The 12,986-nt window shown below is 48.3% G+C and overlaps 2 protein-coding genes across 5 annotated transcripts in view; one reads left to right on the top strand and one right to left on the bottom strand.

Annotated features, from left to right (window-relative positions):
• The window catches only part of SRPK1 (SRSF protein kinase 1), a 34,281-nt gene extending 28,342 nt beyond the window's left edge, over nt 1-5,939 (top strand). For 3 of the 4 annotated variants that reach the window (XM_066204195.1, XM_066204196.1, XM_066204197.1), the window contains 4 exons: nt 580-687; nt 1,979-2,048; nt 2,481-2,573; nt 3,474-5,939. In XM_066204195.1, coding sequence (XP_066060292.1) covers nt 580-687; nt 1,979-2,048; nt 2,481-2,573; nt 3,474-3,658 — 456 coding nt within the window. In that variant the 3' untranslated portion in view covers nt 3,659-5,939. The remainder of the gene's footprint in view (nt 1-579; nt 688-1,978; nt 2,049-2,480; nt 2,574-3,473) is intronic. The other variant, XR_010723828.1, reaches the window with a different exon arrangement.
• Nucleotides 5,940-6,001: 62 nt separating this feature from the next.
• On the bottom strand, nt 6,002-11,336 carry LHFPL5 (LHFPL tetraspan subfamily member 5). The gene is made up of 4 exons (XM_066204205.1): nt 10,850-11,336; nt 8,095-8,331; nt 7,359-7,391; nt 6,002-7,100 (listed from the first exon to the last, which is right to left on the bottom strand). The coding sequence occupies exons 1-3, from the start codon at nt 11,259-11,261 to the stop codon at nt 7,375-7,377; spliced, it is 666 nt and encodes a 221-aa protein (XP_066060302.1). The 5' UTR covers nt 11,262-11,336; the 3' UTR covers nt 6,002-7,100; nt 7,359-7,374.
• Nucleotides 11,337-12,986: the final 1,650 nt, after the last annotated feature.

Below are 12,986 nucleotides of genomic sequence, written 5' to 3'. Positions count from 1 at the left end.
CAGCTGCAAAGTTGCAAACAATTGCTCTGATGTGCTGGTGCTGTAGCTTGTCAGACCTCTTTAGTGCATTCACAAGCACATGAAAGAGACTTACACGATAAAACTCCCAAGTTTTATTCTTTGATGGTTGTGCTGTGCTGCTTTCAAATGTTTGACATTTCAAATAGAAGAAATACCTCTTTTTACTTGGCTTCTAAAATGGCAAATTACTTCAGATCTGTTGAGAGAAATGAGTCTCAACTCAGAATTGCAGTCAGGCTCACATTGGTGTTGCTTTAAGGTAGCCTGGACCATGGCCTGTCTGCCAGGACTGGCTAGGAGATGCTGCAGGTCTTCTTTTATTCTATTTTTGTGGCTTGCTTTTCTCTAAATCGCTGGACTGTTTTCACTTGAGGAGGAGTATCTCATGTAGAGCATTTAAACAGCACTTAGAGGAATATAAGGACGTAGTTAATGAGGATGTAAAATGCAGCTGAAATGTAATGGTAATGAGCTTTGATCTACTCTAGCCTTCCAGGTTGTTGATTCTCCTCTTCTAAGCAATCTTGAGCTGTTTAGTAAAACATTTCTTCTCTTTAGCACAAGCACTTCACTGAAGACATCCAGACCAGGCAGTACCGGTCCCTGGAGGTGTTGATAGGGTCAGGGTACAACACCCCAGCTGACATCTGGAGCACAGCCTGCATGGTGAGTTCTGCCAGCTGGGGAGTTTCCTCCTCTGTGCTCTGCCCTCTGAGCTGCTGAGGGACTGGCAAAAATCCCTGACAAGTCTTCCAGACTTGCTGAATAATAAGTTTGCACACCAGAGTTGTTTTTTTGTCTTTTTTTTTTTTCTCCACATGTGGCTTTCCTTTTGAAAGTTTTGTTGTCCAGCATCAGCAGATTTCAAATATGATTGTAATTTGCCATCATGCTTTCTGGAAAAACAGGACAACCAGGCAATTCTGAACACAATGTCTTTTTATATTAATAAAAAAGCCTTTCTGCTGCATCTAGCACTACTTCACAAGTGCTTTCAGTACCATTTTTAATTTTAATCATCCTCTGCAGGTTTGGAATCGATGTTCAGTCTGAGTAATGCTGCGATGAGGCTGAAGCTGTTCCTGTAACAGCTGGCAAATGTAGAATATGACAATGAGAAAAAATCAGTCAAGCCAGTTACTGCATGTGCCTCTTCAGTGTCTCCACTCTGTGTCTTCTACAATTCAAAGCTTGGGGTTTATAATTTAAGCTTAAAAAACAGACATTTTTGCTATCTTGGAAAACAAGCTGGGATTTTGATGAATGTGGTAAAAGAAAATGCAGTAGGGTCATGTTTTCTCTGCAGAGCATGTGGCCAGAATTACACAGTGTGCCTGATTCAATTGTTTGGCACCAGCAGTTCATAAAACTGAAAATACAGAAGGTCAGGAGTAGTGTTCTGAGTACAAGTGAATACATAAAGGGTGAATGTGTTACAGAATTTAGGAGTGGTGAGTTGAAATGAGTGCAGATGTTTTTCTCATTTAAAACATGTTTTCATCTCTACAGACAGATGTTCAGAGATTAACTGTTTGAAAAAACATGGGAAAACTGGGGAGAGGGAAGAATCCCAAAAAACCCCAAGTGAAACAAAACAAACTAAAAACAACCAACTCCAGAAACTATAGTTTGGACATGGTGTTATTTTTGCAAAACTCTGAAGAGGAAAGGCTAAGCATGTGAAATACCTTGACTTTGTGGTTAGCTGGTGGTCCTGCACCCAAAATTCATCCCAGGTGTGCCTATGATGTTTTTAACGCAGTTTTTAAAGTGTTGCAAAGTCACTGCACGTTTTAGGCTCTAATGGACTATTTAAGATTATAGCTGTTTACTGTAGTTTTGCAGGTTATTCTTTCCCACTGCTTTGCTCCTGGCCCACAGAGATTTGCAGAGACAACCTGCAGCACATCTTAGAGTGTTTTGAAGTGATTTAATGTGCTCATTTCTGTTTGTTTAGGCCTTTGAGTTGGCAACAGGGGACTATCTGTTCGAGCCTCACTCTGGGGAAGATTACTCACGAGATGAAGGTTTGTTTGTCTCAGTTTTTCCTTTTTAAAGTGGGACTTGAAATCCAATGGTTGCCTCTTCAAAGTGAGCCTTGTCTTATAAATCAGCAATGCAAAAGCTCCTTGCGAAAAGATTTACTCAAATCAGCAGCAACTGTGCTCAAGCCTCTTCAGTAAAACACTGTGCAACAAAGTCCATGCTCTTGTTCTGGTGTTTTGCATTCCTCTTGCTGCTGGATTCTTTGCCTTGTGCCTCAGTTTGCCCACATTTGTCTTCCCCTTGCCCCTTGTCTTTGTTGTTGCTTAGTGTAATCAAACTCCAGGTGGGTCTCCAAAGTAATTTTTAAGGGATAGTGTCTTTATCCTTAAATCCCAGAGCATGAAACTAGCATAGAGAGGTTTTGCGTGGATGAATCTCACTGTCTTTTTCTTTTGTTTGTTTTTCACATGCAGATCATATTGCATTGATCATAGAACTTCTGGGGAAAATACCTCGCAAGCTCATTTTGGCAGGAAAATATTCCAAGGAGTTTTTCACCAAAAAAGGTAAAAGGAAACAAAGCCAATATCACTTCATCCTCTCATCCCTTGCCCAAATACACAGGAGTGTCTTGCTGGAAATGCCAGTTAGAAATAGATGCGAGCAAAGATGGTGTCTTTAAGTCTTTCCTTTGTTTTATGAAATGCTATATCAGTAAAACTGCAGCTTAATTTAAGGCATCCTTGTCTCACTCCTAAAAGGATCCTACACCCTAGTGTTCATCATCTTGGTGTAGAGCAAATGCAGCAGGTAGAAAAACAGCACAGTAGATGTTTTGTTAAACTTGATGTGGTTTTATTTAGCTGACCTCTGTCAGCTGGAGGTGAGAATTCACTTTTGAAGGATTTTCTAGACAGCTTGACTCCATTTCTGGCATGCCAGGCACCTTAAATAGTACCTGGCATCATGAGCCATGTTGCTCAGAGCACAGAACATTATCATGAAGTCCTGAGTACCCCAGAAGTGTATTCAGTCAAAAAAAAAATAGGTTTTGACCTAGTTTAATAATCCTTTTTATAAAAACAAGCCCTTCTTTATTAGTAGTGTATTGCTTTCTCAGGGCCTCATGCATTGCATGTATTCCAGAGTCAGTGGCACAGCTTATCTGTCACGTCAAGCAGCATAATTGGTGATTTAATGAAGTTAAGATTTGCTGATAGGGGATCTGAAATAGCAGGAGGTGGAAAAAGAACCCTTTGAGAAAGCTCATTTCTATAACAGGCTTCTAAAGCAGATGTAATAAAATTGACTTCTCCCTTCAGCATGCCCCATCACTTTGTATTCCCTTTGCCCAACTATTAGAAGAGTCTCTGAGTTCACTCTGTCATGTTTAGCTCTTCAGCCAGTTTTATTGAGCTGCTCTGTTCCCGTGTCTTGCTCTTAACCCATTTGTCTTGGGTTTTCAGGTGATCTGAAGCACATCACCAAACTGAAGCCCTGGGGCCTTTTTGAAGTGTTGGTGGAAAAATACGAGTGGGCCCAAGATGAGGCAGCTGCATTCACAGACTTCTTACTCCCTATGCTGGAGCTGATCCCAGAGAAAAGAGCTACAGCAGCAGAGTGTCTCAGGCACCCCTGGCTTAACTCCTAGAAGCTTCCAAGCAATGCCACAACGTTATACTCTGGTTTACAGCATAGCCTACACACCCAGCTGCCCTTTCCCAGATCCATTTTTCTCCTTGTTCACTTTCAGTGTGGAGTTCTTCCTTCAAGGCTTCCAAGATTTTAGATAAATCTAACCTGTTCTGCTGAGTTTGTTTGTGTGACTTAATGGGGACTCTGCTCAGCCAGTGGGCATCATCTGTGTTTTTGCCTTGATTGGGCTTCACCAAAGACTAATTGACTGGAATAAGAGATTTTTTTCCTCAGTCTCCTCACTGTTAGGCACCGTGTGTGACAAATGTGAGCTCACCTGTGCTTGGATTTCTCCCTTAGCTAAATTCCAACTCTCCTTTCTTCCCATGAAGATCTCATTGACTCAGGAGTCAATTTTCCCACTGTTGATCCAGTAGCTACTGATGGGGGTGAGAAGTAACAGTTGGCATCAAGGTGGTGCTAGATCCTTGTTAGAGCAAAGACCTTGAAATCCTCCATCACTCTCTAGGTGTCTACTGTGTTCTTTGCTTTCCAATCACAAACTTTTATTTAGTTCTAGCTGCTTTTGAAAGAGCTTTTTAAACATAGGTTTTAGTATCCTTTATTTCTTCCTCCAAAGTGCCCTGTCCATTAATTTTTTTCTCCTTTCCTGTGCCCTTGGTGTAGTCAGAATAGTTTCTGGACTTGGTGATGTTTTCTACTTCAACACCTGTGACTAAAAGGTGACAAGCAAAATAAGCAAAAGCTGGAACTGACTCAACGCACAACCCTCAGCAAACAGATGGGTGCACCCTCAGCCTGCAGAGAGAGCCTTATTGCAGGCAACTCTTAACATTATAGTGAGCCATAAGTTTGGGGGGTTTTTTATCCCTTACTGGCACTTTTTTGCCTTGCTTGAGGTATTCACGAGAGATTGGCTTTCACTGATGCAGTCTGCTCTGACTTTTCATTTTTGACCATTCACTTTTTTTTTTTTTCTCCAAGGGAAGGGTTGCAGTGACTGTATCACAGCCATGCTGCTGCAGCCCTGGAAAATCAACACTTGAAGTTCCAGTGTAAAGATTTCTGTTCATTTGCTTCAGGTGCAGGCCTTCAGAAATAACTTCCCAGGATGGGACTGCCTTTTATTTTCTGGGCCATTAGCACAAGAAGAGAGCTAGCAGAAGTGGAAGAGAACTGCCTTTTCCAGGTAGATACTGGATTAGAAGCTGTTTCTAGAGTTACCCCGAGTAAAAAGTGTTCCATGGCGTTTCCATGTAAACTTCTCAGAGGGGGTTTGGACATAATGAGTTAAATGGGTTAATTTTAATTGAAAGTTAAATCACTGTGGCATTTGATAGTTCTATGATGGCTTCTTCTAGACTGGCCCATCCTGTTACAGATTCAGTGCATCCCACTCTTCTCTAAGCAAGATTTGGCAGCATTGAGACTTCAGAGTCAATTCCTTACTCTGGACCAAACGGGCCTTTGGATTTGTGGTGGCTCGCAGAGGATAGAAGTTGCTGGAGACCATGCAGATGCTATCCAAGAGAATTCCCCTTGCCAAAGCTGCCAAGACCACTGTTACGTGTCACTTCTGTGTGTGTGTGTTTGGGAACCGTGGTTCGTAAGGATCATTCACTCACAAACTAGGTCATTTAATCCACTTGAACAGTTTCTCCAGTTCAGAGCCTGATTTGGCTTATTATGCAAATCATGCTGCATGTTCCTTTAGTGGTAGATCAGGTTCTCTATGCATATAATAAAGAAAGGCAGGTCACATACCAAAAAATGTTTTAAACTGCTGAGTTAACCTTTTGGGTTTTTTTTTTTTTTCCTTTCATCTGGCATTTTCCAGTTGTGGGTCACTTCTGTATCTGTTGCAGGAGGACTGCAGATAGTACAGGGTTCCAGCAAACTGTGAAGATCCGTTGGCAGGGCAAACAATTCCTGTGGTCTTGAAAGCTCACCTGGTCCTGCCAACTTGAGACTGGCTGATGAAGGAACATTTCCCAGAAGGGGTCTGCACTCTGTTGAGAGCTCCTGCCCATCCTTCCTTCCCTTCTCTCTGCCAGCCCTGAGTGGAGGAGGATTTTTTTACCATGATAGCCAAGGCTAGAGCCAGCTTGTGAGTTGAAGACCTGCAGAAGCAGCTGCCATGATTCACTCTTGTACTGTCTGCTCGTTCACTTGGGGTTTGTTCCATTTCCAAATTGCCATGAAGTGCTCACACTAAAGGATTTGTACTTGCTGTGTCAGTCTAAAACCTGAAGGAAAATACATTTTTATTCTTTCTACTTGGGTGCTTTGTCTTTTTTTTTTTTCCTTTGTGAAAGCCCTGCAATAAACAGATTATTTAATAACTGAGCCCTAGTCTTCATACATTCCCCTTGTAATTCTGTTCTGAGTCAGGGGATCAGGGATGGAATTTGCCTCACTAGTGAACACTCAGTTTTGATTTCCAGAATGAGATAGGTAAGGATTTTCTTGCTGGTGTTTTGATCCATTTTAAAAAGAGGAGAAGACTAAAAAATAGGACAACTCTGCTGGATTTTTTCCATTCTAAAATACATTTTTCTTCAGGACTGTCATATCTCTGCTGTCTTATCTATAGACTCTCAATAAAACCTTCCCAAAAATTTTTTAGAGGGAAGCATAAAACTGGGAGGTCCTTGTTAGAACTGAACTGAACTGAGTACTGCAGGAACCAGCAATTTTCAGTGAGTAGAGATGAAAATGATAATGCAGGGGTTCTGACCAGGTGAGAGCTGATTTGTCTTCTGCCAAGGGCTGCCATGGGTAGGTGTTGGATGGGATGGGAGATGATGGCTAAATGAGATTAATGGGGTGGTGCAGGGTGTTGATGCTGACTGGCACCATCTGTGCTTTGCAGGTGCTGTCCCAGGCCTGCTGCAGCCCAACACATTGGGTTCTGGTTTTGCTGTTTGGTTTTCTTTTTTTTTTTTCCCCCCCAGAAAATGCTCTTTTCCAGAGGCTGTGTTTGGTTATTGTTGCCCAGAGCAGGATATTCATGGCTCAGCTGGGAATTGGCCTGTCATGCTATTTTTCCAGGAAAAGGGCAACCTGGGATATGGCAGAGGGTTTCTTCTGCCCTCAGGAGACACGCACAAAACCCAAAACACTGATGTTTTGGTGGTGGTTTTTTTTTTTTTTTTAATTCAGAAGTAATTTCCTCGAAAGAAGGTGTACAAACCCCCCAAAAAGCAGCAAATTGCCATCCTTCCCCTCTTGTCCGTCTTGCTGATGGACTCAGAAAAACTCCTTATGTCCATTTTGGGCTCTTCCCACCAAATAAGCTCCACAAGAGCTGTGAGCCAAGAGCGGCCCCATGGATGAAGAAAACAGCTGTAGAAAATCCACAGAATTTGGTAAGTTAAAGCTTCCTAGAAGAGTCACTTCAAAAAAAAGGGCTGATGGAAGAAGAGCTCTGGATGTCCCTGGGAACAGAAAGAGAAGTCAGCTGTTGGCAAATGAAGTATGACTTCCAATTTTATGCTTGTTTTATTTTGCACTTGGCAAGGGTTTGTGCTTTCCCAGTTTTGGGAGGCAAAGCAAAGACTATTTCTTCTTTAACCACAAATAAAATCAATGTGTCTCCAGCACCAAAATCAGCTGTCAATCCTTTGGTAATCAGAATACAACAGTGGCATCGTGGATGCTGGGAATGTTACAAATCTGTGTGGGTTATCACTTACGTGGTGATCAGCTCTGTCAGTCATTTCCCTCTTCTGTAAAGCAAAAAAAAAGAGAATTGCAGAGTTGGTGTGTAAAACTGAAAGGATGGGTGTGTTTTGCAGGTTTGTTTTCATAAAGGAATACGTTTAAAATAAGATGAGGAGAAAGCCACTGAGGCCTGGGAAAGGTAATCTGGGTGAATTTGGACTCCTGCCTTTTTCTCTATCAATTTTCTGCCTGCTGCTGCCTCTCCATCCCTACAGAGCAGTGTGTGACTGTGGCAGGGACAAAGCCACCCACCGTCCACCCAAGCAACAGCAATGACTCTGAACTTCATAAAACATGTCAGCAAGTTCTCCTCACAGTGTAGTTAGACAAAACAATCCTTTTCCAGCCTCCGAACCAAGGTCACCATTGCAGCTTCAAGCCCAAAAAGTATAAACAGCGAATTGAGGAGAGCAATGTGAGAGGATGAGATTTCATAACCTTGAAGCTGTAACTGGACAATTAACCCCAATATGTAAATGGACCAAAATTTATGAAAGTGTGAAAACTCCTGACTCAGAGTCCACCTTGGGTGGAGCCACGGCCAGGCTCTTGTACTGCCCAAGGTGTATCCTTTGAACCTGCTTTATTCCTCTAACACTGTCCAGCCTCTGTTCTAGGCACCCTCTCAAGGCAGAGAGCTTTTCCCCCCAACCCGTGGGGCTGAAACACTGCCCCAGGAGCGTTCAGGAGCAGCCCCAGTGCACTCACCTTTATCCTCCACTTTGAAATCCGAGGGGAGGAGGTTGTCCTGCCTGTTGCCCAGCACGAAGGCCAGGAAGGAGAGGATGAGGGCGTCCAGGATGCCGATGATGCACAGGATGTATGCCCAGCGCACGGTGCAGGCACCCAGGGTGTATTTGTCAGTTTTGTCCCCACACATTCGCCTCACCTCGCTCGAGTCCCAGCCGTCAGGGTAGATCAGGCAGCCAATCATCAGCCCTGTAGCTGCAGGGACAGGGGGACATCAGATTTTTTTGCTTTTTATGTTTTACATAGATTCCTGGCTTTGTAGATTGCTGTAGCTTCTAGTATTTTTCCTGTCTTTCCTCCCTACCTTTAGGAACAGTAAGTTAACCTTATAAACACATTCCTAAATACTGCTTAGTCTTATTCCAAGAAGAGAACCAACTTCAAGAACATAACAAACATAACCAGACGTAACAAAAGTGGGGCAAGAGAAACCTCTGGACTGCTTCCAGTGGGTCAGGACCTCAGGAATTATTAACTACCCAACTAACCTTTTAATTGTATGATAAGTCCAATCTCCTAACCTTACAAAAATTGTAGAATTACTATACCACGTGTACTTTTCACCATGTTGTTCACCCGAAAGCTTTGAACTAAAGGTTTGCTTTTATACTCACTCCAGTTGGAAAGCTGTGTTCTATTTTCCAGGCATCAACACTGAAGTGGAGAGAGCAGCTGGAGGAGCAAACATCACGCTACAAATACATCAGGTACTATAAACATGTCCCTTGAAAGGTTGTTGATCCCCGTGGGCTCTGCTCTGCTCCCCAGGCAGGGAGGAGCAGGATCCTCTGTGCTGCCTCCCCACGAGTCAAGGACGTGCTGCACCAGCATCTCCTGTGGCAGCGTTGCCCAGGCAACGCCTCTGCTCCCTCCGCACAGAGCCCTGGCCGTGTCACTCCAAGGAAACACCTTCTCCAAACAAAACTGGGACGGGTTTAGTCTGTGTGAGATGGTGACCCTGGCCTAGAGCCTTGGAGCTGATTCCAGCTTAGGGTTTGCTAAGGTGGAGCTGCTGTCAGCGGCAGCTTTGCAGGCAGATTAATTCTGCTTGTTCAGCTGTGGTGGCTCCAGCAGCAGCTCCTCCTGTCGCTGCTCTCAGAGCTCACACACAACCTCGAGAGCTGCTCCAGCCAAGCCACGGGGTCCCCAGAACCTCACCCTTGCAGCTTTGCCATGGCAGCTGCACCATCCCTGGTTCCAGCAGGCTGCTGAAGGGCAGCTCCTGCCCCCAAATCTGCCTTTTTCCCCCTCTCAGAGAAATTGTATTTACTGGATAAGGACAGTGATCAGGCTTGGGATGAGCTCATATGCAAGGTTTTGGGACCTGATTGACAAAAGCCCTTCACATGCTCCACTCTCATGTTGGAAGTCACTGGTGCAGATGTGAGGCGGCCCCTGACTCCTCTCACACAAGAAACAACCCGGTGGTGGACAAGCAGATGTTTGTCCCTGCCCCTCATGGACATCTGCAGCCTCCTTAAATGCACCTCGCCCCTTCTCTGCCCCCAGGGGCTCAGTAAACCAGAACCCCCTTCTGGGACAGTGGCCTTGTCCCTTGCCAATGTTGTCTTTTTCCTTGGCTTGGGGACACAAGGCAGCAGCAAGGTGAGCAGGCAGCTTCCTTTGTCTGCAGAGAGGCTTTCTCTTCGTGGAAAAGCAGTTGGTTAACTACATACAGAATAAATCTTCCCTGTAACTAACAGAGAAATGGGGGTAGCGGGAAAGAAATAATTTCTGTTGAAATTGTGCCCTAGTGCAGAGCAAAGGCCAGGAAATGGAGCTTCTCTTAGCCTGCCCACTTTTTAAAATAATTCCTAAAATGCAGCAGTACCTGCCCATCTGGCCAGAACTGCCTGCAACAATTCTCCCCCATTCAGAACAACAACAAAAAAACTGTAAAAATCCAACTACCGCAGCAAAGCCTTTCTCTGCTCCTGCTCCCCAGGAGGCTGAGCTGCCCCAAGCTTCTTATCTAAATCTTTACTTGAGCTCGATTCTTGAGCTGGGAACTGAAGAAACCCCGCAGCCTCCTCCCACGGGATGTTATGGGGGTCTGTGGCCAGGGCTCCCATGAATGATTCAGGAGCAGCAAAGCACCGGGTTGGGTTTCAGCTGCGGCTCCGATCGAACACTGGAGTTGGGTTGCCAGGTGTCTCAAGTGCCTTGAGGGAGAGATGGGGAAGGCTTCAGAACCACAGGGAGGAGCAGCAAAGTGAGGAAATGCGAGTGATGGTACTAAATCAGCCAGCCAGTCCCCTCCTCGTGTTTCATCTTCCTCGTGCATTATTCCCTGAGCTCTGGGAGTTACTACAATGGCCCAGCAAACGTCATCACTGTCTCCCTGCTTCATTCCTGCAGGATGCCAAACACGGGAGAGCGCTCTGTGCCCTGGGGGGGGGGGTTTTTTGGTGCTCTTGAACTGATCCTCCGAAGCCTCCCTGCGACGGGAGAAGCTCCCCCAGGTAAGTGGGGCCACAGGGTTTGGCAGCATCACCCGACATGCGGCGAGTCTGCTGTGTCTCAGCTGCTCGGGGAGGAGCTTTTTACTAAAAACTCCCCACTGGTAACCAGTAAGGGGGAGCAAATGGCGTGGAGGTGACACTGGGGTCTCTTAACTGACGCCCCATCCCCAGCAGAGTCGAGGGCAGAAAGGGAAAAGGCTCGGCCCGTGGGCAGCCCCCCGCTCCCCGTGCATCTCCCCAGCCCTGCTCACCCGCTGCCAGCTGCATCCAGGCACAGACTTTGTAGACGGTGGCTGCGTTGCAGAAGAAGAAGAGGCTGAAGCAGAGGATGGTGCCGATGATGAGGAAGGTGGAGATGCCAACGAAGAACATGGCAGTTTTAAAGGCACTGGAGGGGATGGTGCCGAAGTCCAGGGGGCTGCCCTTGCAGATGAGCTCACCGGTGAGCGCGTTGCCGATGCAGTAGGAGAAGAGGCCGAAGTAGCCGGCCTGCGGCGTGTCGATGCTGTCGCCGATCCAGTAGGGCTGGATGAAGGTCACCACCATCAGGATGGAGAAGCAGAGCGTGAAGAGGGCCCAGAGCACCCCCATGGCCCGCGCATTCCGCACATAGTTGGTGTGGTAGATCCGGGCCGCCTCCTGCGCCGGCAGCAGCTTGGACATGGCGGGGGCAGCGGCCCCGGCCCCGGCCCCGGCCCCGGCCCCGGCCCCGCTCCCGGGCCGCCCGCTCCGGCCCCGCCCGGCGGCAGCGGGGGCGGCGGGAGGCTCCGGCAGCGGCGGGACCGCCCCGGGGGGCGGCGGCGAGACCTCCTCCCACCCCCGCCGAGCCGGGGGGAGACTCGGGAGGAGCCGCAGCGACCCCGCTCCTGCAGCCGGGGCGGGCGGGGAGGAGGCGGGCGGCGCCTTTCGGGATGCGCCTTTCGGGATGCGCTCCCGGGATGCTCCGTGAGCGAGCGCCGAGGATGTGCCCAGTGTGCCCGGGATGGTCTCTCGAGATTCACCCTTCGCCTCCTTCGTGTGCCCCAAGACGCCCCCTGGGATAACCCGAACATCCCCAGTGTGCCCCCCATGGTCTGTCCTGGGATGCACCCCGTGCCCCTGGGCTGCGCCCCGGAGAGCTCCCGTGCCCTGCAGTGCACTCAGGGGTGCGCTCTGTCCTCCGGGGTGTGTGGCAGGGTGTGCCCGTGCTGCACCGTGCACCCCTGCGTGTGTCCCGGGATGTGCCACGTGCCCCGGGATGCGTGTTGGGATGAGACCCAGGATCTGTCTGGACCCCCAGCGTGTGCCCCAGAATCTGCCAGGGGCTGTGCCATGGTCCCCAGGATCTCACCAGGCTCTGCTGTGTGCCCTGCGATGTGTCCCAAATTCTGTGACCCCTCTGCCCTCCCAGCCGGTGTCACCAGGCTCTTCCCTCACTGGTAGGGAGCACAAAGGCTGCTGCATCATTGGGGTGGAGGCTGCAGGCAGGGAGGGGACATCCCACAGCTCCACTGCAGAAAGGGAAATGGCTCATCCTGCCAGCAGGACACACCGGGGTGGCAGCCAGCACCTGAAGGCCCCTGCCCAAGGCCCCATGTCCTGCTGCCAGAGGAGCATGGGCAGCCCCAGAGGGCTGCGGGCACTCGTGGCCGCCTTGGGACCTCTCTCCAGGGGTCACATGTACGCTGCATCCTGAGTGACCGCACAGGTTCAGCTCCTGTCGTGCCGGTGCCATGTGACAGTGTGACAGTCGGTGCCAGCCTCAGCATCGCTCCTGTGGCTGTCAAAGGCCAGGGCTGTGTGGCCATTAATCATGTCCAAGAACAGCCAAGCCACTGTGGGCCTGAAAAGCTGTGCCGTTCCCAGGGCTGCTTTCCTTTCATCAGCCACACCCCCCCAAGCACCAAAACAGAGCAAATATTTGGCAAGGCAGGCTGAAGTGCTGGCCCTTGGGCTGGGGACCTCGGTGGGCTCTGCATCCTTGCAGGGGGCTGTGCTATCCTGCACAATATAAACTTTCTCCATAAGGTTTCTTGGTGTCCACGATTCCTTTTGGGAGATGGAGGATCTGGTGGCTTTCCCATGGAGCAGGGCTCCTGCTGTGGTGACCAGCCCTGACTTTGCCCATGAACCATCAGCAGCACCCAGCAAGGAGGGCATCCCAGAGAGCTCCACAGCCCACTGCTGCCAGGGGGAAGCAGAGGAGTGCCATTATTTTGCGTTCCCGTTGGCCAAAGGAGCTACTCAAGGGCAGATTGACATCCCCAGTAGGGTCACCTGGGAACAAGACCTGATAGCCCTGGCACTGCTGTTTCCTTGCCCTGGGCAGTGCAGCAGTGCCCCAATGCCACGAGCTGAGGCGTGATAGGAGCAGCCCTGTCAGCTGATGGACACAGAGGCTATAAAACA

The sequence above is a fragment of the Chamaea fasciata genome, unplaced genomic scaffold (genome assembly GCF_029207755.1).
Source record: "Chamaea fasciata isolate MVZ Bird 193981 ecotype frontalis unplaced genomic scaffold, bChaFas1.0.hap1 SCAF_25, whole genome shotgun sequence".
NCBI classification, from domain to species: domain Eukaryota; kingdom Metazoa; phylum Chordata; class Aves; order Passeriformes; family Sylviidae; genus Chamaea; species Chamaea fasciata.
This window is presented reverse-complemented; position numbering and strand designations above follow the sequence as displayed.